At 43.6% G+C, this 21,168-nt stretch overlaps 2 protein-coding genes across 5 annotated transcripts; one reads left to right on the forward strand and one right to left on the reverse strand.

The window, feature by feature from the left end:
- Positions 1–3,344: 3,344 nt before the first annotated feature.
- On the reverse strand, positions 3,345–9,052 carry LOC120688073. Of its 2 annotated transcripts, none has more exons than XM_039970217.1 (12): positions 8,843–9,052; positions 8,605–8,751; positions 8,407–8,522; positions 7,990–8,144; positions 7,515–7,603; positions 6,884–7,403; positions 6,482–6,649; positions 6,044–6,222; positions 5,876–5,955; positions 5,671–5,779; positions 3,748–3,822; positions 3,345–3,662 (listed from the first exon to the last, which is right to left on the reverse strand). In XM_039970217.1, the coding sequence occupies exons 1-12, from the start codon at positions 8,936–8,938 to the stop codon at positions 3,501–3,503; spliced, it is 1,896 nt and encodes a 631-aa protein (XP_039826151.1). In that variant the 5' UTR covers positions 8,939–9,052; the 3' UTR covers positions 3,345–3,500. The 2 variants fall into 2 exon arrangements, with proteins under 2 accessions (XP_039826151.1, XP_039826150.1); XM_039970216.1 differs by having other exon boundaries at positions 8,407–8,525; positions 8,843–9,002.
- A 117-nt stretch (positions 9,053–9,169) lies between these two features.
- On the forward strand, positions 9,170–14,014 carry LOC120688074 (programmed cell death protein 2-like). 3 transcript variants are annotated; one of them, XM_039970218.1, is made up of 11 exons: positions 9,172–9,525; positions 9,617–9,700; positions 9,796–9,929; positions 10,009–10,106; positions 10,592–10,680; positions 10,770–10,863; positions 10,946–11,103; positions 11,203–11,273; positions 11,458–11,572; positions 11,773–11,985; positions 13,464–14,014. In XM_039970218.1, exons 1-10 carry the CDS (start codon positions 9,289–9,291, stop codon positions 11,938–11,940), a joined length of 1,248 nt encoding a protein of 415 aa, XP_039826152.1. In that variant the 5' UTR covers positions 9,172–9,288; the 3' UTR covers positions 11,941–11,985; positions 13,464–14,014. The 3 variants fall into 3 exon arrangements, with proteins under 3 accessions (XP_039826154.1, XP_039826152.1, XP_039826153.1); XM_039970219.1 differs by having other exon boundaries at positions 9,231–9,525; positions 13,468–13,834; XM_039970220.1 differs by lacking the exons at positions 11,773–11,985; positions 13,464–14,014 and adding an exon at positions 11,692–11,727 and having other exon boundaries at positions 9,170–9,525.
- Positions 14,015–21,168: the final 7,154 nt, after the last annotated feature.

Genomic DNA, 21,168 nt, shown 5'->3' on the forward strand with positions numbered 1-21,168 from the left:
GCTGCTAGCTGCTTGTGTTATTGCTGGGGCAGTGGCGATGCGAGGGCTTTAATAGGCGCCTCGCGTGGCGGGGGTTGGTGAGGCTCGCGCGGATGGGGTTCTGGTGAGTGGCAACCGGTGTGAGGGGAGGAGTGAGGTGTGCCTGAGAGAGGTGGCGCGAGGGTCGTCGGTTTTTTCCACATCGGGTGGCACCGTCCGACCGTCGGCCGAACGCGGGCGAGCATTTACGTGGGCGGGGGCCTGAAAACACACGGCAGAAAGTGCGCTGGATTTCGTTCTTGAGAGAAAATAAAATGAGAGTGCTGCCATTACGTCAACGTTTCGAGATGGAATTGTCGTTGAATCGGCGCCGTGGATCGCGTGGGAGAATTCGTGGAGAAAAATTAGAAAGGATTAGGATGATGGCCGTCCAGATCAAAAGCAAGGAGGCGTTCCCTGTTTGTTTTTGCTGATCAGCGCTGGCTGGCTATATATAATATATATAGTACGCGCTCCCATGTGTAATCGAGGCTATATCACGTGTAGTTGTTACAATAATCAGCCGCTACAGTGTACGTCCTCTTAGAAAACAAGCCGCTACAGTATTCAGCCAAGCCAAACCACCCAGCCGAACAGGCTGTTAGGCTTTCGCAGGGTTGGTGCGCTTTAGGCCATGTTTAGATCTTTACCCGTAAATCCCGTAAACGCAAAAAAACATCACATCGAATATTGGGACACATGCATGGAGTATTAAATGAAGTCTATTTATAAAACTTTTTGCACGGATGGTCTGTAAATCGCGAGACGAATCTAATAAGCTTAATTAATTTATGATTTGCAATAATGATGCTACAGTAACTATCCACTAATTATGAATTAATCATAGATTAATTAGCATCATTAGATTCGTCTCGCGATTTACAACCCATCTCTGCAAAAAGTTTTGTAAATAAACTTCATTTAATACTTCAAATTAGCAAGATTACAACACAAAATTTTTACATGTAAAGAATTAAGAGCCCGTTTAGTTACCAAAAATTTTCACCTCCCCTTTGAACACATGTATGAAGCACTAAATGTAATTAAATAACAAAACTAATTACATAGTTTGGATATACTCGACGAGACGAATCTTTTGAGCCTAATTAGTGCTTGATTAGCCATAAGTGCTACAGTAACCCCACATGTGCTAATGGATGCGGTCAAAGGTCTCAAAAGATCCGTCTCGCGGTTTTCAAGTGAGTTCTGAAATTAGTTTTTTAATTAATGTTCGAAAAACCCTCCCGACATCTGGTCAAATATTGACGCGACACCCAAAAATTTTCACGTTTGGTAACTAAACGCCCCCTAAACACGGTCTTAGTTCATGAAAGGATGGAGCGGTGGCTGTACAGCCTTAGGGTGTGCGCACTAGGTACGGTAAAAGAAACACTACGCCACCCTTCAGTACCAGTGGGTACTGAGAGCCTGTCCGCTATCATTGCGGATGAGCTGCCGTCCGCTATTTTCAGGGGAGAGCAAAATCTTTTTAGGAATGGGTGTAACTTTTCACACTAGGCCATGTTTGGATGATTCCACGAAAATTTTTGCACAAAAAGACGAATGCATGCATGAAGTACTAAACGAAGTTTATTTGCAAAACCTTTTTAGGAATGGGTGTAACTTTTCGAGACGAATCTAATGAGCCAAGTTTCATCATGATTGGCCTACAGTGACGCTACAGTAACCGCGCTCAATCATCCTCCAATCATGCGGTCAAAGACCTCATTAGGTAGAGCAACTGCTACAGTACCACAGTTGTGGAGGTAATTTTGTAATTAGACTTTATTTAATACCCCTAATTAGTAGTCAAAGCATCGTTTCTCTCTCATCAAAACTTTTCTGCCCTCCAACCAAACATGGCCAAGGTGTCTGCGACCGCATCCTGAGGCCGACAGCACCAATTACCCGATTCACCCCGGCTCTACCGCCCAGGCTCAGAACCACTGCCGCCCTCGCACCTAGAGGAGGAAGGACTTGGAGGAGAGAGGAGGCTGGATCGGAGCGGCGCCTGGACGGCCACCGACAAGGAGGAAGGAGGCGGGAGAGGCCCCCACGCGCTGCTGCCCCTCGGCCTGGAGCGCATGCAAGCTCCCGCCGCTGCGGCGAGGCGCGCCGGCGAGGGAGGTGGACGGAGGAGGGAGGCCATGGACCCGCGCCGGAGCTCGTGCACGCCGCCGCACCGGCCAGATCGACGCCGGGGAGGGAGGGAGGGGGGCGAGCGCCGCCGCCCATGCCTGATCCGCGCCGGGGAGGGTTGAGCTCGAGCTCGCCGGAGGGAGGGAGGGAGGCGGGTTCGGGGATGGAACTCCGGAGGAAGCCCGCGTGCGGCGGCGCTGCTCGCCCACTCGCGGCGGCTCGGAGCTCGCCCCCTCAACTTGCAGCGCGCGGATCCGGAGAGGGAGGCCGCCGCGGATGGAGGCCGCCTGGGAGGTTGGAGCGTCGGGGAAGGAGCGCGGCCATGGCCGCCGCCGCCGAGCTCGAGGGAGACCCGCCTCTGTGGGGAGCAGAGAGGAGAGGGAGTTGGCGGAGATGGAGGCGCCGCCGGAGGGGGGGTGCAGAGAGGAGAGGGAGATGGTGGAGAGGGAGGGAGGCTGGGAGAGAGAAAGGGGAGGAAGGGCGCCGAAGGGGGTAAAAAAGAAAAAAAATCTGTGGGTTTCGTATTGGTAGTTAGTATGGAGTAGAAATAGAGGATGAATGGATATGAAGAAATTAGACATAGAAAAAAGAATTTTAATGACCAGACATGAATATTCTTTTTATAGAATGAAAATAGAGTACCCATGCGGACAACAAAGCTTAACTAAGAATACCCATGCGGACAACAAAGCTTAACTAAGAATACCCATGCGGACAACAAAGCTTAACTAAGAATATCTCTCGACTCTCACAAACTCTTATCTTCACCATTACACACAAAAATCAAGAACTTTTCTCAGAACTTTTCTCGGCTGTCTGCTTGTCTATACCTTAGCCCATAATCACTCTGTTCGTTTGGCTGTATCTGATGGCTGGTGCTGATTTGTTATGGAAAAAAATAATGTTAATTGATTAATTAATTTGGTATAAGAGAAAATCACTATTGGCTGGTTAGCTGACAAGCCAAGCAAACAAAATGAATATTGGCTACTGTAAACATTTGTAGATGAAGACATCTCAGCAGTCTGCTGGGTTGTACGTCAGATTGCTGAATGCAACTGGATTACTGGAGTGAACCGCCTTTTCGAAGTAGTTACGACTACTATGCGGGTGTGGGTAACATAAACCTAAGACCAGTCCGACTACTATGTACTAGTGCCGTAGCGTCAGAAAAAGGTAAAAAAGGCTAAGGAAACAAACCCACTCAAGTGCCTTTCAAACGGAACCTCATCTTGTCAAAATTCTGGGCAACCTTCCCGAGTTGCTTACTTTTACAAACTTGACTATGGGGCATCAAGCCTGAAAGTTAACCACACCAAAGAATGCTGAATGCCAGAGACAGTCTACTCAGCATCCTCATCGCTATTTTTCGATGAATCTGAATCTTGACCAAACACCATCTCATCAACTTCTTCCTCTTCCTCTTCATCGGACTCAGCAGCAACAGCAGCAACTTGCATCTCCTCTGATGGCAGTTCAGATGCGTTATTAGCAGCCTTGTCGACCTGATGCAATTCAAATCAGCATTTGGTTAGAGGTTCGGAAGCGTTACAATTTCACTTATTTTTCAGTGCTGAAGATAGATGAAACCTGAGCCCTTATTAGCTGAAGCCGCCCAGAAAGCTTCAGTAGATCTTCAGTTGCCATGTATCTTCCTGCACACATCTGCAAATGAAGGAATGGCTTGGTTAGTCCTTTCTGCACATAACTAGTAATAGCCTGTACATGTAAACACAGCATGCCAAGCACTGTTTGACCCCACCCACCGAAAAAAAAACAGCCATGTAGCATGGATTCAGCCGGTTCCAGGTTTGTTCCAGTGGCATGTCAAGGTGATAATAGTCCAAGAACTAGACTATAACTGCACCAAACCATTTTACTAATATATGTTATCCCAGACCACACCATCCCAAACCATCATCTTTCAAAACCAAACGAAACCAAACCGCATGCATCATGCAAACAGCTAACTCCACCAGTTAGCTCCATCTATGCACGTTGCAGGCCTGCAGCTGATGTTCACGTTCGCCTGTACGCGCTGCAGGCCTATCCAGCTGGCATTAATTGGCTAGAACAATCCCTCTGAACCAACAAATGAACTCAAAAACAAAAGCTCAATCCACACCAAACCAGTCCATTATGAAAGCAAAACCAAACCTAACCAGACCAATAGACACCTGAACCCATTTGACACTGAACCAAAGGAGCCCAAATAGCAAAACCAAACTATTAAAACTGGGTGCACCCCGAATCATTAGCACCTTGAGTGGCATGCCAACATTATCAATCCCAGATCATATTTTGGCTAGTTCATACAAAAACTTGGGAGTATTGTGATATAGTGATGAAACTAAGGCAAAAGGATAAAGTAAATACACAACAAATGTTCCATGAAGATAGGCCCCTCATGGAATGCAAAATGTTCACTACTCAAATGCTCGCAAATCCTATGAGATTACAGTGTTCCAGATGCTGCCATGCAATAATGTGGTGTTTTTCACCAAATTTATTAGGTGCGAAACAGAAGAAAGCAGTAGTTTATTAGTAATCAGTATTACATAGCATGTGATCTCCCATATTTATCTCTCTACACTGGAATTATTCCTCTCGACTCTTATTTCCATACGCATTTGCACAATATTCCGACAGTGACTATAATAGCATGTTATCAAGGGCAATCAACGTCATTATTTGAACTGTCAAGAGATCTCTTGAGTGAGAAACCATCTTGCAGACAAGTGTGAACTTGCCATCTAAACCATCCAAGCATTACAGGGAGGAATTAAGGAACATCATCATCCAGATTATGGAAAATAACAACATTAGGCCTTACGATGCAGATCTGATGAACAGAGAACCTGTCCACACCAGTCAGATGGTTCAGATCATTGAATATGCAAATTCTCAAAGAAGGCAAATGAACAAGATCACAACAAGCTAGCATTTGTTGCCACTTGGTCAACAAGATGTTGTGGCCAATGGCCAATGGCCAATGCACATATATGTACATTCTGCTAGCTTATGGTATGGCCAGGCAAAGCTAATTGCATTGGAGGTCTCTCAAGCCAACAAACCACATTCTGCTGTTGTGTCATACTCTAATATCAGTCACCGGACCTAAAATAGCTGCTCAATCCTGTCCACCACGAGTTTGCGTTGTCATAACTTCTGGACAAGATGGCCACTGAATGCATGTTATTATTCTTTTATCTTTTAGTATGACAAACAAAGTCTCGTACCAACCATTCATAATTGGAGTATAAAATAAAAACCATTCATTCTTGCAATGAAGGTCTCCAAGTTAGTGAGCCACATTCTGCTGTTATCTAATTTCAATCATTTAACCTAGAAGACAGTAAGTAATAGCAAAACCTCTCTTAATTACGAAATGAATCCATGAGATTAATAACAATGCTATAAAATGTTCCAAATAATACGCAAAGTATTTAAAGTTACAGAAAGAAAATTAGATATCCAGCATGGTTCAGCTAGTACTGGTGACAGAAACCATACCTTCTCAAGGTTGCTAATCAGTTTTGCGGATTTCTCAGAGTGAATAAAACGGCCATGAATGACTAATAGGCAGTATATCCACCGCAAAATAAGCTCTGTGCTACCAGATCTGGGAAGACAAATCCACAAACAAGACAGAATACACAGTTATATATAGCATGAAAACACACTGGTGAACAAATATGTACATGGGAGTCTTGTGCACCTTGTTTTCCATGCAGATATTAAATTTTCAAGAAGTTTGCAAGCATCTCCAGGTTTCAATGATCTTAGATACGCTCGAATCTGTTGAACAATAGAACATTGAACATATAAAGTAGACATGTAAACAAATATATGATGGGACATGGAAATACAATTCAGTTCCACAAACCTTCTTGCTGGGTAAATTAGCATCGACTTTTATGCTGCCATCACCAAAAAAACCAGAGAAAATATTGGTTGGAATGCCAGGATGGCCCTCAATCCTCTGATCTACTCCATTATCAAGGACACCACACTCCCTCATCATGTCTTCAATGCATATGCCATGTTCGATTCTTTCCACGACAACTGAACAAGTAGAAGAGTGAGTGCAGTTATCGAACTGTTTAATTGAGACATCAACATGGTGACAGATACATAAAACAACAACAAATGCAAATATTAGTGGAACCTAGAGTAACAGCTCCTGAAAACCTACAATGTGTAGCTGTGAATGGTAAAACAGGTACTTATGCAAGTTCAAAATATCCACACTACGCATCATGCATCGTTTCATTACTTATGCAGCACTGAAAAAGAACAGAAAACTACTTATAGATTATTTTACCTCTTTTCTGGATAGGGCTTCTTGTGGTAAGATCACTATGAATCGAAGGCTCAATGTCACCACTGGGTTTTGTCACACCATGTTTCCTTTTCTTTTCCTGTGTATGGAGCTTTGGAAGAGGAAGGATGGCATCTTCAGCATTGGCTCGATCTAGAGCAGTGACAGTTTCTGTAAGAAGATAATCAAGATTCAGCCCAAGAGTAGCTATCAAATACCGTGTGCTGAATAGAAGTCCCAAAGTGCTTCCATGCTTCACCCTTTAGAAAATTGCACAAGCAAGTACTAGATTTATCTATTAAAACCTTTTGAATTGCTTTGATCTGTGCAATTCCCAATAAACAGGTGAAGCAAACAAGCAAGATAAAATTTTAACCATACAACTAACAAACAGTATCGCAATACCTTGCTTCTTCACGGATTGACCTTTCTTTGCCATGGTGGTTTGAGTACTTGGCAAGAGAACTCCATCTTGAGAAATGCCCAGATTAATGTCCGTACCATAACAAAGCAAACGTTTATCAAAAGATGGTTTTACTACAGACCCATAGGCCAGCAGGACATGGGCAGAATTAGGTCCATCCATTCCTTGAAGTTTTGCAGCGAATATCGAGAATGCCTGAGTCCTTGATAGAGAGGATTCCGACAATGTGATCTTGGTAGGCTTCTTATTACGCAGGTCATCAGTGTTACATGCAGACCAGAAATAGCAGACACCAATCTCAGAAATAGCCAACACATGTATTTCTCCTTCTTCTGAACATTTACAGTCTACAAATATTGCTGGGTGCTCCATCGACAGTATACAGTTTGAGCTCTGAGTTTTACCACCACCTAACTTCCAAATGGCAATATACCGTTCCCCAATACCAGATGACAGAACATACTGGCTATCGTTGCTAAAAACCATGCTCCTCACAGCAACCTAAAAAGTTTTAATGGGTGCAATAGCAAAAGATAGTTATTAGGTACAACAAATAACTGTAAACACTAGAGGAATAATAACAGTAGGTAAGAGAAGAAAAAACATACTCACCGGATGCCCCGAGAATTTTTGAATCTTTTTGTTGTCAGAAGTATCAAAGGTCCTCAACTGGCCAGCTGCTGTTGCTAAAATATTTCCATCTGATGTAATAAAATACGAGCTGTGATTCGTCAATGTTAAAGTATGGTGGAAAAATGTTGGTTATCGAGTGCATATATGGAAGGTGGGTCCTACAAGGACTTTAGCCAAAAAAAAGTACAGATATTATTAAATGCACATTTCAGCAAGCAGCATGTATCAATAAAAAACATCATATAAGTGTCAATGCAGACAGATGAATATTATTTACTGAGTTCATGTGCCTGCCGGATATAATCATATAATTCTGTAACATTTGTAGCCAAATTAACATGGACAAGTGGAACAAAAATTAACCAAGTATTGGTGCACAGGGCCTCATAGTGGTGTCGCATACAGTAGAGCAAAAATAATCATAAGTCAAGAAGCAATTTCACAGTTGATATACCTGATGACACAGCTAATGCAGATATTGCTTTCGAGGAAGATCTGAATTTCCCCAGGATTGACCCATCTGAGGCATCAATCCTACAGACCATGCCATCAGCGCCTGCAGTGTACACAATCCGCCCATGCTTCGAGTATGCTACAGCCGTCACACCACTAAACACATAAAAAATGGATTCCAATGTTACCGAACATGTCTAAGCTCAAACTTGTGGAGATTAACATTACCATAAAAATTCCAAACAGTGACAGGGCCAAAGATACAATGTGTTTAGCTTTATTTTGTTGTTGTTAGTATGATTATAGATTATTCTGTACCCCATTTATTGCTTTGCCCGTTTCAGCAACTCAGCAAGTGAAACTGCAGTTTCGCCTTGCATTTGTATTAAGATATTAAGAGATAAACATACCAACTTACCCAGGGTGGCAATCGCTGACCTTCCACTTCCACTGTCCAGCAGCAACATCGAGGGCTAGTACATCCCCACTGCCTGTTCCAAGCACAAGCAGTGAGCTTCCGGCCTTCCTCTTCTTCTGCTAAGAAAAAAAATAAGCAGGTGATAAGGGCGCATCCCAACATCACAAGCTGCAACAGCTCAACATGGGGTTCGCTCACCTTGCCGGAGAGCTGTACCCACTTCATGCATGTGTAATCGAGGGCGAGGTGGCCGCGCTTTGTCTCGGCGCCGGCGCCGGCGCCGGCCTCCACCGCCGGGATGTCGGCGAACTCCGTTTGCAGGCGGCCCCGCACGGCGTCCCATACCTGCGATAACGGCAAAGAGAGCGCGTGAGCTAGCCCATGGCTTCAGTGCCAAGAGCAAACGCGAGGACCGCAAGTTCCGAAGGTTCCATGCCTTGATGCGACCGTCCCCGGAGGAGAGCGCGAGGAAGTCCGCGCTGGGGCTGAAGGAGGTGAGGAGGTCGCGTATTGGAGCCGCAACGGGCGCCATGGCCGGCGCACGGCGGCGGGAGAAAGGGTTTAGCCGGAGGCGGCGGCGGCGGCGGGGGGGGGGGGGGGGGGGGAGGGTTTTGGGGAGGAGGGAGGGTACCCGTTCGAGCAAATGGGAGCCGAGCCAGTCTCTCCCTCGCGCGCCGCCGTTTCCGTTCGGGTTCGGTAGCTCGACACGGACCGTCCGGCCCGGTCGGTTTCGTTTTGTAGCTTGCTTCACGCGGCTGAGCCGGACCGGGAGGGCCGGAGGGGCTAGGGTTTTTCAGCACCCAACCCCAAACCAAGGCAACAGACCATTTTGCCGCCGCACCACTCCCGCCTCCACCGCCGACCCCCTCGCCGCCGTCGGGAATGGAATCCAGCGCCGATAAACTTCGCGGCCTCCGCATCACCTCCCTGGATGAGGATGATGACGAGACCGTGGTTCCGCACCAGGCCCTTCCGGGCCCAGCCGCCGCGGCAGCGGATTACGAAGACGACGACGAGGATGAGGAAGAGGCGGAAGTGACCCTTGGTGTCCTTAAGAAGCCGAAGCGCCCAGGCCTCCTCCTCCGCCACTTGTTCCCCAGCAAGGCCGGCGGCATCCCGGTTCGTGCGCCAACCCGATCGTGTTGACCTCCATCTTTTGTACAGTACAGTGTATTGATATTTGATACGAGGGCCCTGTGGGTTTATTCAGGCGTGGCTGGACCCCGTGAACGTGCCTTCCGGGAAATCCAGCTGCTGTGGTTTCTGTGGCGAGCCTCTGCAGTTCCTCCTCCAGGTGATTTCTTTGTGTGTAGTAAAGTTGCGGCACCCTGACACTTGATTACTTGTTATTTGGATGTCGAACTCAAATGTATTGTTTTCGTTTTTTAGATTTATGCTCCAATTGTGGACAATGCCGCAGCATTCCACCGAACCATGTTCGTGTTCATGTGCTCGTCGATGGCGTGCTTGCTCCGAGATCAGCATGAACAGTGGAATCACAAGCATGGGAATCCATGTCGAAGGTGCAGCAAGTCCTATGACTGTAATAATTTTGTTCAGAGATCTTCTGATTTTGATTGCTTGAAGTGGATTGTATTGCAGCATCAAGGTTTTCCGGTGCCAGTTGCCACGGACTAATGCCTTCTACTCACCTGAACCTCCAAGGCATGATGGCTCTGACAAGCCACTATGTCCAGGAGGTAATGTTATCGGCTGTTGCATGGTAGTTGATGCTATATTTCCTTCATCATGTAATAACGTTAAATATGTGAATATATGTTTGGTAGTGACCGCATTTCCGTACCATATCTTCAATTTCTGAATTATTGAAGTTGCCATCTATAATACGAGTATTCATTTGTTTCTGCCAGTGTGCAGCCTTTTCTCCATGTCAACTACCTTACTTTCTAAAATACTCTTTAAGGAAGCATTTCTTTGTATTGTATCTAGGGTAGCTATGAACCGTGGCACATACAAGTTTATTTAAAGTGCATAAGCTACACATAAATGTACGTCAATTGCTGTTTAAAAATTCCTGCTTATGTTGTTTTACTTTTGATATGATATAATCTTGCAGTTTACTAGTTCTTGGTAAATGTGCTTAGCCTGTCCCTATAGACACTTTTGGCTGTCAAATAGTTGGATATTACTGATTTCTTTCGATTGATTAACTGTGTGTTGCCAGCTCCTGTATGTCACTGGTGTGGTACCTGGAAAGGTGATAAAATATGTAGTAGCTGCAAGAAAACAAGATACTGTTCTGAGAAACATCAGGTATTATATGTCGAATTTTAACACCAATTGATTGATCTCTGACATGAACATGTATTTTGGATAAACGGCCCTTGATTGTTGTTTGGCAGGCACTCCATTGGTGCACTGGTCATAAAAATGATTGCCTCCAGTTAATCAGTTCTTCTGATGCTTCAAAATCTGTTCTGCCGGCTATAGGAAAAGGTGATTATGCATGAATTACTTGAGTTATTTATGCTTTTAACATTTGAGTTGTGATTTTCTGACATTTTTTATCTGCTTGCAGTTCCTGCTAGCACTTCCTGGCCAGAATTTGAGATAGAAATTGACTTTGAGGATACCTTTGATTCTGATAGTTGTGATGAAAATAACTCGAAGTCCTTGGTAATGCACAGACATGGGAAACCAGATGCTATGATGCAGTCATGGATGGATCATTTTGAGGTTTTGAGCCTCATTTTCTCTCTTGCTTTCTTTGGAATATCTCTGTTGGACTTCTGCTTATATTGATCACTTTGTTTATTTACTGCTATATCTGCTTAGGCTGATGCTGACAACAAGTGCTGGGCATCTTTTCAAGAGCGTGTCTCAAGAGCACCAAACCAAGTCTTGAGGTGATATTTTTATTGATTGCATAATTTCTGTTCTATACCTACCATGTTTACCACGTATTCACCTGCATTTTGTCTTACTGTTTTGAGAAATAGCACTATTTTTACTGAACTTGTTACTTCCATCGCATACTTATTTTCAAGAAAAAAACCATTGCCAATATTATACATGACGTTTATTGTGCAGGTATTGTCGAGAACCAAATGCTAAACCTCTCTGGGCGTTATCTTCAGGGTGTCCGTCAAATGCTGATATTCCATCATGTAGCTCCTGTAAAGGTCCATTATGCTATGAATTTCAGGTTGGTCACATTTACAGTCTACGACCACAGTTCATTTTTCATTACAGTAATATATCCAATATCTCATAGCCTTCTAGAACAATCAATATTCTAACTCTTTTTTGTCTATACTAATTCAGGGCCACCAAATTAGAAATTAAGATCCAAATGTAAGGGTTCTGTTTTTCTCATTTACTTACAAATATGTGTTGTGCTTCCAGATAATGCCACAATTGCTTTATTATTTGGGTGTGGGAAACCAACCAGACTCACTTGACTGGGCAACAATTGCTGTTTACACATGTCAAGGGTCATGTGACCAAAATGTTAGCTACAAAGAGGAATTTGCTTGGGTTCAGTTGTACCCTACAACAACCCTGATGCGTTGATAATAATTTCCACTTCCTCGGAGTAACTGCTGTCCAATGCTGCAGGTTTGAAACTTCACCTGTTTTTCTGTTGCAAACTAATTATTGCTTTCAGTTTGTTGCTATAAGTACACAGGTCTGCAAACAGGCTTTAATATGTGTTGTCAACTAGTATGAAAAGGATGAAATAACAATATATTTTCCTTTGATTTTTTGGTGTCAAAAGTATAGCAGAAACATAAACACTTCAGTAAATACACCCACCAGTAGATCTGAGAGCTTTTCATCGAGGCCACTGTTATACCTATGCCTTGAGAATCAAGGTACCAGCAGGCTATAGCTGATGTAAAATTTGGAGATATTACAAGTCCATTGCTTCTGGTTAGATGTGGAACTTATGCTTGACTATGTGCTTGTCCAGATTAAAAATTCCCTCCCTATAGTCTTGTGCATGTGAAATGGCTTGTAGCTTTGCAGGAAGAACCAAGCCAAAAAGAAATATGTTTAAGTTCTTATAGTTATAGATAGAACTAAATTCCTGATTATTTCTCTGTTCATCCAACATGTTGCTAAAGTGATCACTTGTGATAGAGGGAATAATTGTGTGTATTCCTCCAAACCCTAGAAGGGTGGGATATATAGTTCCTATACATGGGCCTCTAGATGGGCCTCTATACATGGGTTCACATATACACCAACACCCTCCCGCAGTCTGAACTACCGGCGCAGCGGTGTTCAAGACTGGACAACAAGAAAGCCAACACCCCCCCCCCCCCCCCCCCCCCCCGCAGTCTGAACTACCGACGCAGCAGTGTTCAAGACTAGACAAGAAGAAAGTCCGCCGCCGGTCAGCACCGAGTGGATCGCCGACTCGGGTGCCTCCTTCCACACCACCCCAGATCCCGGTATCCTCTCTTCTGTCCGACCCCCACACCCCTCTTGTCCTTCCTCCATCATGGTTGGTGATGGGTCTTGCCTTCCTGTCACCGCCGTGGGTTCTGCTCCTGGCTCTGATACCATGATAGAGGGAATAATTGTATGTATTCCTCCAAACCCTAGAAGGGTGGGATATATAATTCCTATACATGGGCCTCTAGATGGGCCTCTATACATGGGCTCACATATACACCAACAACTTGTAACTAGTTGAGTTGGTTTATCTTTTTTGGTATTAGTATGTGGTGGCACATCCATCGGAAGTGTGAGTCTGGTAAAAAAATGTGAAATGTGGCTGAGAATTTCCTGAAAATTCTCAGAATTAATTAATAGATACTGATCCACTCTGATGTTAAGTTTGTTTGGTTGATGACATTGTTTTATCCTTCATGGAACTACTCGTGTGACCTCTTTTGTGCCTAGGTGATAGTTTGGTTGTCCCTAGTCCCTGGAACTGGGGAAATTATTGGTTAGGCTACCCGTATTAAAATATGGTCATGCAGAATGCATTACCAAACATAAAGCTTTCATACAGAACTATGGGCATATTGACCTGCATTACCAAGATACAAGCCTTTATACTAACTTCGTTGTGCTCTATTGTATAGCTAGGGAGGTCCGGGGATCATCTATATGCACTCCAGACCCGTGTTCCAAGCAAGTCTCTTTTTGGTACTGGAGATTTGGAAATGGGAATTGACCGTGAAGTTTTAAGCATCTTCCGAGCGTGGTCCCAGATTCCCATGCTTGGTGCTGGTTACATTGGCTTTGGTCCATTTAGACACTACTCTAAGGGCCCATATAGACGTGATGACGAATAGTTGCATACTTCCATTTTTGTGGTCACCACCACGGGCGGTTTAATGGTGTAGTTGGTGTTCATTTTGTTAAATATCTTTGGGGCGTTTTTCTTCTATCAAAAAGATATTGACATGCTTGAGCTTGAGAAGCTTCTGGCCCAGTGGGTCCGTAAAACTCACTTGGATAAGCCCTTTTTCCCTCCAGATTGGTAAAACCTTTTTTTTTTGCTTAGTTTGAGATCAGAAGGTCCTCGCATACATGTACACTTTTCCGACGAAGACGCTAAAATTTTTATGGTTTAGTTTTTTTATTTTGTATGGTAATAACATTATGGTATGTCAAGTCAAGTCATCCACCAGTGTCTACCATCCCGCTACGCACTGCTGAAAATTCATGTACGGCGCTGTGCCGGTGTCAGTTGCCTAATACCCATGTGGACCTTTGTCAATTCAGAACGCTATTTGCAAGCATACCTGTTAGGCTTTGTTTAAATCTTGTAAACGCAAAATTTTTGTAAATCGCTTGGACTGTAAATCGCGAGACGAATTTAATGAGCCTAATTACGACGTGATTAGACACTAAATTGTTACAGTAATACTACAGTAAATATGCTCTAATGATCCTCTAATTAGGCCCATTAGATTCGTATCGTAGTTTTCGTAGTTTACAGACGAGATTTGTAATTAGTTTTGTAATTAGTCTACATTTAATACTTCAAATATTAAAGATTTTTTTTGCAAAAATGCAAAAACACAAAATGCAAAGTGAACTAAGGCCGTGTTTAAATCTAAAAACGCAAAATGCAAAATTTTTATAAATCGCTTGTATGGTGTACTAAATATAGTCAAAAAAAATAAATCGCATTACACAAATGGACTGTAAATTGCGAGACGAATCTAATGAGCCTAATTAGAGCGTGATTAGACACTAAATTGATACAGTAATGCTACTGTAAATATGCTCTAATGATTTTTTAATTATATTCATTAGATTCGTCTCGTAGTTTACAGACGAGATCTGTAATTAGTTTTGTGATTAATTTTTACATTTAATACTTCAAATATTAAAGATTTTCTTCCAAAAACACAAAAATACAAAATGCAAAGTGAACTAAACACCTTAAACAAACAAAGCTTGTTCGCTTCTGCAGACGCTCGCACGTCTTGCACTGATGGGTGTGGTACGGCGCTGTGCCGGTGTCCCTCGCACGACCCCAGCCGGGCGTGGACGGCCGCCGGCGCCGGGTCCCAGTCTCGCTCGCGCACCGGAATGAACCCAATACGACCTGCCGGTGCCGGCCCTTTTGAGGATAGAAAACGCGTCAGCCGGAAGAGAATGCGCCGTCGTCGTCTCTTGCCGGCAGCGGAAGAAAGCCAACAGAAAGGGAAGGAGAGCGCGCAACGTGCTCACGTCTGCGCGCCGATTCCATTCCACGGCCGGCGAGCGGCGATGATTGATGCGGCGCACGCGAGTCGGCACACCTGGCGGGCAGTCGGGGCACGGAAGGCATCACCCGGAAAGATCTCTCTGGGGGAGCCCTGCCGGGAAATCTGTGATCCTCTTGCCGTTTTTCATTTTGGCGCGGTCCGGCAAGTGGCCGGCCGGGGTAAAGGAGCCGCGATAAACAAATGAGCGATGGGGATCGGCCTGGGTACGTGCGTGCGAGCGAGCTCCAGGGCGGCACTGGTGGCAGCACCTTGTGTTGACGGCGACCGGCGGCACCGGAAGGCACTTGGGTATTAATAATCACGGCTAATCAGGAGTCAAATTCTCCCGAGTTCCCGTGTGGAGATCGCCGCTGAGCGATGCTAAGAGAGAGAGAGAGAGATCGGATCTGCATTGCCGCGCATCACTGTAGTCTGTGACACAAAAGTAGGCCCGGTAGAAAGATCTACGGGAATTCTGTGGTACCAAAAAAAGACACTGGCAATTTTTTTGCTACCCAAATTGGGTGTGGGGTTTTCTACCCAGATCGCTACGAGCAAGGATCACATGTTCCAGGCAGGACTCGACTTTTACGAGTTACCATGCGGCAAAAAAAGGGTCCAGAACAGAGCCGTGCTACTGAGCCCGGGACCATCTTCTTTCTCCACTAATGGAAATTCGGAAGCTTCTTAACGACGTTATCGGAGACGCGTAGGGTGCGTGCACTTAAGACAACAAATGCATCAGGGGGGATCCAATGTGAGTGATGTCACGTGCCCGGGAGGCCATACAATTTTTCGCCGCTCACACCCACCCAGGGATTACCTTTTCGTTTTCAACACAAATCCCGGCCTTGTCCGGTATCCCGTGTTTTCCGAACGGAAGGTGAATTCAAATTTGAAAAATGGAATTCCGAAAATTCCGGGCGGAATTCTGCTACTTTCCGGCAGAATTCCGGACTTTTCGGTGAAAAATGGTATTTTTGACTAGAAAATGCTCCAAATATATGATGAATTAAATAATTTGATAGAATATTATTTGTATTTTTGTATATTGCGATGTACAATGCATATTAAATATATTACACATAAATTATTCATAACAAATGCATATTGTCACATGAAATCACAAATAAAACGCATGAAAACTAAATTTATCACAATAACATAAGTACATAGTTACAATCCATAGACCATAATATAAGTTTACAATACATAAATTGCATAGTGTATATGAAAGCCCAAGTTCAATCTAATAAACAATGTCTATGTATATCACGAGGTCCTTGGTTTGCACTAGATATGTTCCCTACTTAATAAGTAACAAAGATATGATGAAAGTGCAAGGAGAAATAAAGGAGACCTCTCATTCCACTCAAAAAGTATATTCTTTCAACCCTTTGATAGTACGGATACTAAAAAGCTATAAATCATATCTCATTAAACTACAAATAACCTTATTTTTCAACTAAAATGTAATTTTAGCCTATCAAATGATCTTAAATTTGAGTGTGTTCTAGTCCTATTTACTTAAAAAACACCTAATTTTTATCATATTTTCCCATTTTTTACAATTTTTTTTGAATTTTTCAAATTTAAAACGGAAAATTCCGAAAATTTCCGGAATTCCATTTCCCGGCTACTACCGGAAACGGAATATATTCCGGTTTTCCGGACGGAATTCGTCGGAAAGTTTAACCCTGCACCCACCCAAATCGAAAACCCATAAACAAACGGACCATGGGGGGTTCTAGACTTCTAGGAACTCAATTTTGCTGACACAGGCGATGAGGCGAACCCTAACGCGCTACCTAGTTTAACTAATCACGGTGCGGCCCCTTAATTGCTCGCCGTCGCCGTCGCCGTCGACGAACGGCGCGGGCTCCACGACCGACGCCCTGATCCGTTTTCTACCCGGAGGAAGGCCCCTCGTGCACGATGACACGTAGGGCCAGGGTGGTGCGGTGGCCCACACGTCGGTGGAAGGTGCGACGTAGAGGAAGGGGGCTTTCGGTGGAGCGTGGCGCCGGAGCGGGCTGGGTCCCGCGACGGGGACGCGGATAGATTTTAGACGTTGGAAAAAGTCACCGCGCCATGTGCCGGCTGCAACCTCTCCCTCCCTGGCCTGGCTCCAAGCCACCAACTGGCCACCACCACCACCGCGTATCGAGTGATGGGATGAGCAGCGACGGCCACTCCCTCTCCCTCACCAAGCGGGTCTCCATCGCAGCAAATCCATTTCCATGCAAACAAAACCCCAATGGCTAGTACCGGCATCTTTTAATGGTGCTTCGCGTGTGGCGAGTCCATGTGTCGGTTTGTCATTCATAAACTTTGTTGTAAAACATGTCGTGAATGGTTGGATCTTCTCCCTCTCACACATCTCACAATAAGCACAAAAACACAAGTAGACAAGATACAATGTAGGTGGAGCTTCTCTTTATTCCTCGTATCGATAATTTACAATGAAGATCTCCCTCATATATATACTCCGACCTATGACTAGAGTTTTGGTAAGAGCCCACAAGCAACCGGACATGGACTAGGACTTTTAGTCCTCCTTTCCTTCTATATGCAGTCCGGTTGTTTTACAACACTCTTCCTTGGGCGATTACCGTGAAAGATATGCCTCGTTAAAAACTCCATCCGAAAACCCAGCGGGAAAAACGGTCATTGGAGAAAAAAATGCATATCAACCGCAATTGTATTGCATATGTTGCCTCGTTAAAAACCTTACGCGAGAAACCTTCAAATAAAAACTCACAAAATGAAAAAGAACACAATAATAAACCTTCTTGGTTACATATAATTCTATATTTACTATTCTTCATGAATAGGGATCAATCTTCAAGATTATGCATGAACTTCATGGTTCTTGCAACAATGATCTACAAGATCTTAAACAATCAAGTGGTACACCTTCATGGTAAATCAAAAATTAATTATTAAGTTGATTCCTTCAAGGTAATACTCAATGAAAAATATACTCCCCCTCATAGCGACATACTTTGAACTTCGGTGTTCAAAAATAATTGCATATGAGTAATAATATTTAATTAATACAATACATTTAGTCTTTCAGAGGCTTCTAGACTACGATTAGGAGCTATGCTTCCAGCAGTAATAGCCACTTATGTAATTATGCAATACAAATAAATATTTTATCCTTTCATAAGAATATGGGGACAATGAGTTGCAAATTTATATACCTTCTAGGTATTACTTTTTTAAAACTCAGTGTTTGAAATTGAATACTACATCAGCAACTCAATCCTTACTTTTTTAGTGTATGCAAAGTCTAGACAATGATCTATTCAGTAGATCTTTATTTAGCCTTTTTCACTATAGATAATCGGTCTTCATTTGGCATTTGAAGGGGATGATTCAATTTGCTAGTCACCAATATACCTTCTATGGTATTTGAGGATACTTACAATTCAGTGCTAGCTAGCAGCTATATGGGCACATGCAGGTGCTTGTATGGCACATTCAAAGCCATTTTATTCCTCATTTCATTCTTAATCATTCGGGTCTGTACGAGTCTTCGCTTGTATCTTTAGGATTATTGGTGTTTATTCAGTAATTGACTGATAAGTCATTCATTGACTATTTTCTTCAGGAATCTTTAATTCTTCATTCAAGAATAATATTTCTCTTCTATGAGAAATTTTCTCATGATAGATAGAAGTGATTTACACAATCTATTCCTTCTAGGATATGCTCTTCTTGAGACTTTAAATGTTCATTCAAGAATATTATCTACCTTAGACATTTTAATATTTAGTATGAGATTTAATTATATTTCTTGCTACTTTATTCCTTCGAGGAAAATGAGTCCTTCACGGATCCTTTCTCATGGATTTTCATAATCCAATGATTAACTGCATAATATTTCTTTTCATTCATGCCATTTGCCAGATATGTCGCAGAATATTTATTCATACATAATAGGAGTTTACTAGTCTTTTGAAAGACATATGAACCATTGCATTTCACCATATCATTATTTCACAATGACTCGTATAGTTTGAACTTCTAGGTTCAAATACTTTCTTCATGGTCCAACCTTGAAGCGTCCCCTCATAAGAGAAGACTTAAATGCGTTAAAAACATCAGTCTCAGGAGGCTGATGACACATTTATTACATCAGATGGTTCATTACCGTACAACTCTACGCGGTAGTGAGCAAAGAAGCGCCACTATCGCGAGGATTACAATCCACACACACGCAACGATATTAAATATAAAAAGAAAATCATCAGAGTCTTGCGCCATGCAGTATCTCCTGCGGGTGACCCTAATCCACAGGCAAGGCTGGGTGCAGGACGGTACCCTACTCAACGTCGTCAGGTACAAAGTCTGGATCTTCTTCTGTAAAAATAAAGAATGGGGTGAGTACAAACATACTCAACAAGTCCAACTACACCCACGGAGGGGTACAAACAGAGTATAATGCACAGGGTAAATCAAGGATAAGGCCAGGGTTCGATTTGCGGAAAGCAATATTTCATGTAGGGGTTCGTTTGAAAGGAAGCATTATTAAAATCAGTTTTCTTATACTGAGTAACACCAAGGGTTGATCCTCACAGGATCCAAATTTTAAGACTGCTACCGGACTCCTCGTCCGCCGTAGCACACGGCACAACTGTCGGACACATTTCTAAAACAACACACGCCAACCCATCCATTCCCAGACGAAACACTAGTTGTGAGACCACACCGTAACTCGCCCAGTACCGTGGGCACGGACTATTCGAATAGATTCTTAACTCTACAGAGGTGTGCAACTTTACCCACAAGTGGGGTACCACAACACGATCACCTTAGTGTCGGTGCAGCTCCCAACAAAGCCATTACCCACCTTAGCTAATCCTGTCTAGCCATCACAGGATGCACCAAGGGGTCATCGACCTTTCACCTAGGTTTAACCGGGGCATAAGTCACACGGGGCTTATCCCTTTTCCTTAGTCACCCGTTGCTCTCAGCTCTCCTGATGGCTATCAGACTAACTAGTGGGATTTATGCTAAGCCGTTGCCCATTCAACGGTCAAGTGGTTTGCACGAAAGTGGAGTTAGGTGAGATGTAACACCAACTCGGTCCTTAGCTGTGACAAGATGGATATCTCCCTTCCTTGCCCTGCCACATCGGCACGAGCACACCAAACGGCAAATCACACCGAAATGCCATCCATCCCGTCTAAATTCATCTTTCGAAAGTCCACTTTTATCCCTTCCCACACACACACCTTTTCTTTATAAAACAAGTTATATTGTATATAAGATCCTAAGCGCTCTAGCAGCGATTAACGTCCAGAGAAAATCAGACATTAATCTAGGTGGTCAAGGAATGGTTATAACAAATCAAGGGGTGGCTATCCAACCATGTTTTCATGCAAGCAAAACATATGCAACTTTGTAAAATAGGCCAATGGGTTGTGTTTATAAAAACTAGGACAAAACATGCATCAAAGGATGGGATTGAACTTGCCGTCTTCGAAGCCTTCGGGGAGGTCCTGGTCGAAGCACTGTCCTTCGGACTCGGGGTCGCGGAACTGGTCCTCGCTCACGGGCTCGCAGTACTGCTCGTCAACGGGCTCTCCTTCGTTCACACCGTGGTCTACGATACGCACAAACAAACACACAATCAAGAAATAAGAATTTTATCGTTGAGCTCGAATCGGAAATAATTAAGATATGGAGTTCGGGGTAATATTTTTGGGCGGGTTCCTAATGGCATGGTTAAAACTATGTTATGAGAGGCGTGGTAAAGTTTTAGGTCGTTTTTTAGATCGTTTGGCGCATGAAATGATAGGTTAGTCAAAGGTTTAGGGGTTAAATAATGGTCCAGGGACCTGTTTGTAATTATATTTGAAAAAGCAGGGTTTTGGTTTGTATTTTAGAAACTACTTGGGTTATTCTAAAAGGGTCAGGGGTTTATTTATAAATAAGTTTATACAGTGGAGGGTTCGTTTGTAAATACAATAAAGGTTGGGGTTTTATTTGCAAAAGGCCACAAGGTGGGAGGATTCTTAATTAAATTGAATAAAGAGTAGGGGGTTTTGGGCAAATGTGCCCCCCTTCTCCTTCC

The sequence above is a fragment of the Panicum virgatum genome, chromosome 9N, assembly GCF_016808335.1.
Source record: "Panicum virgatum strain AP13 chromosome 9N, P.virgatum_v5, whole genome shotgun sequence".
NCBI classification, from domain to species: domain Eukaryota; kingdom Viridiplantae; phylum Streptophyta; class Magnoliopsida; order Poales; family Poaceae; genus Panicum; species Panicum virgatum.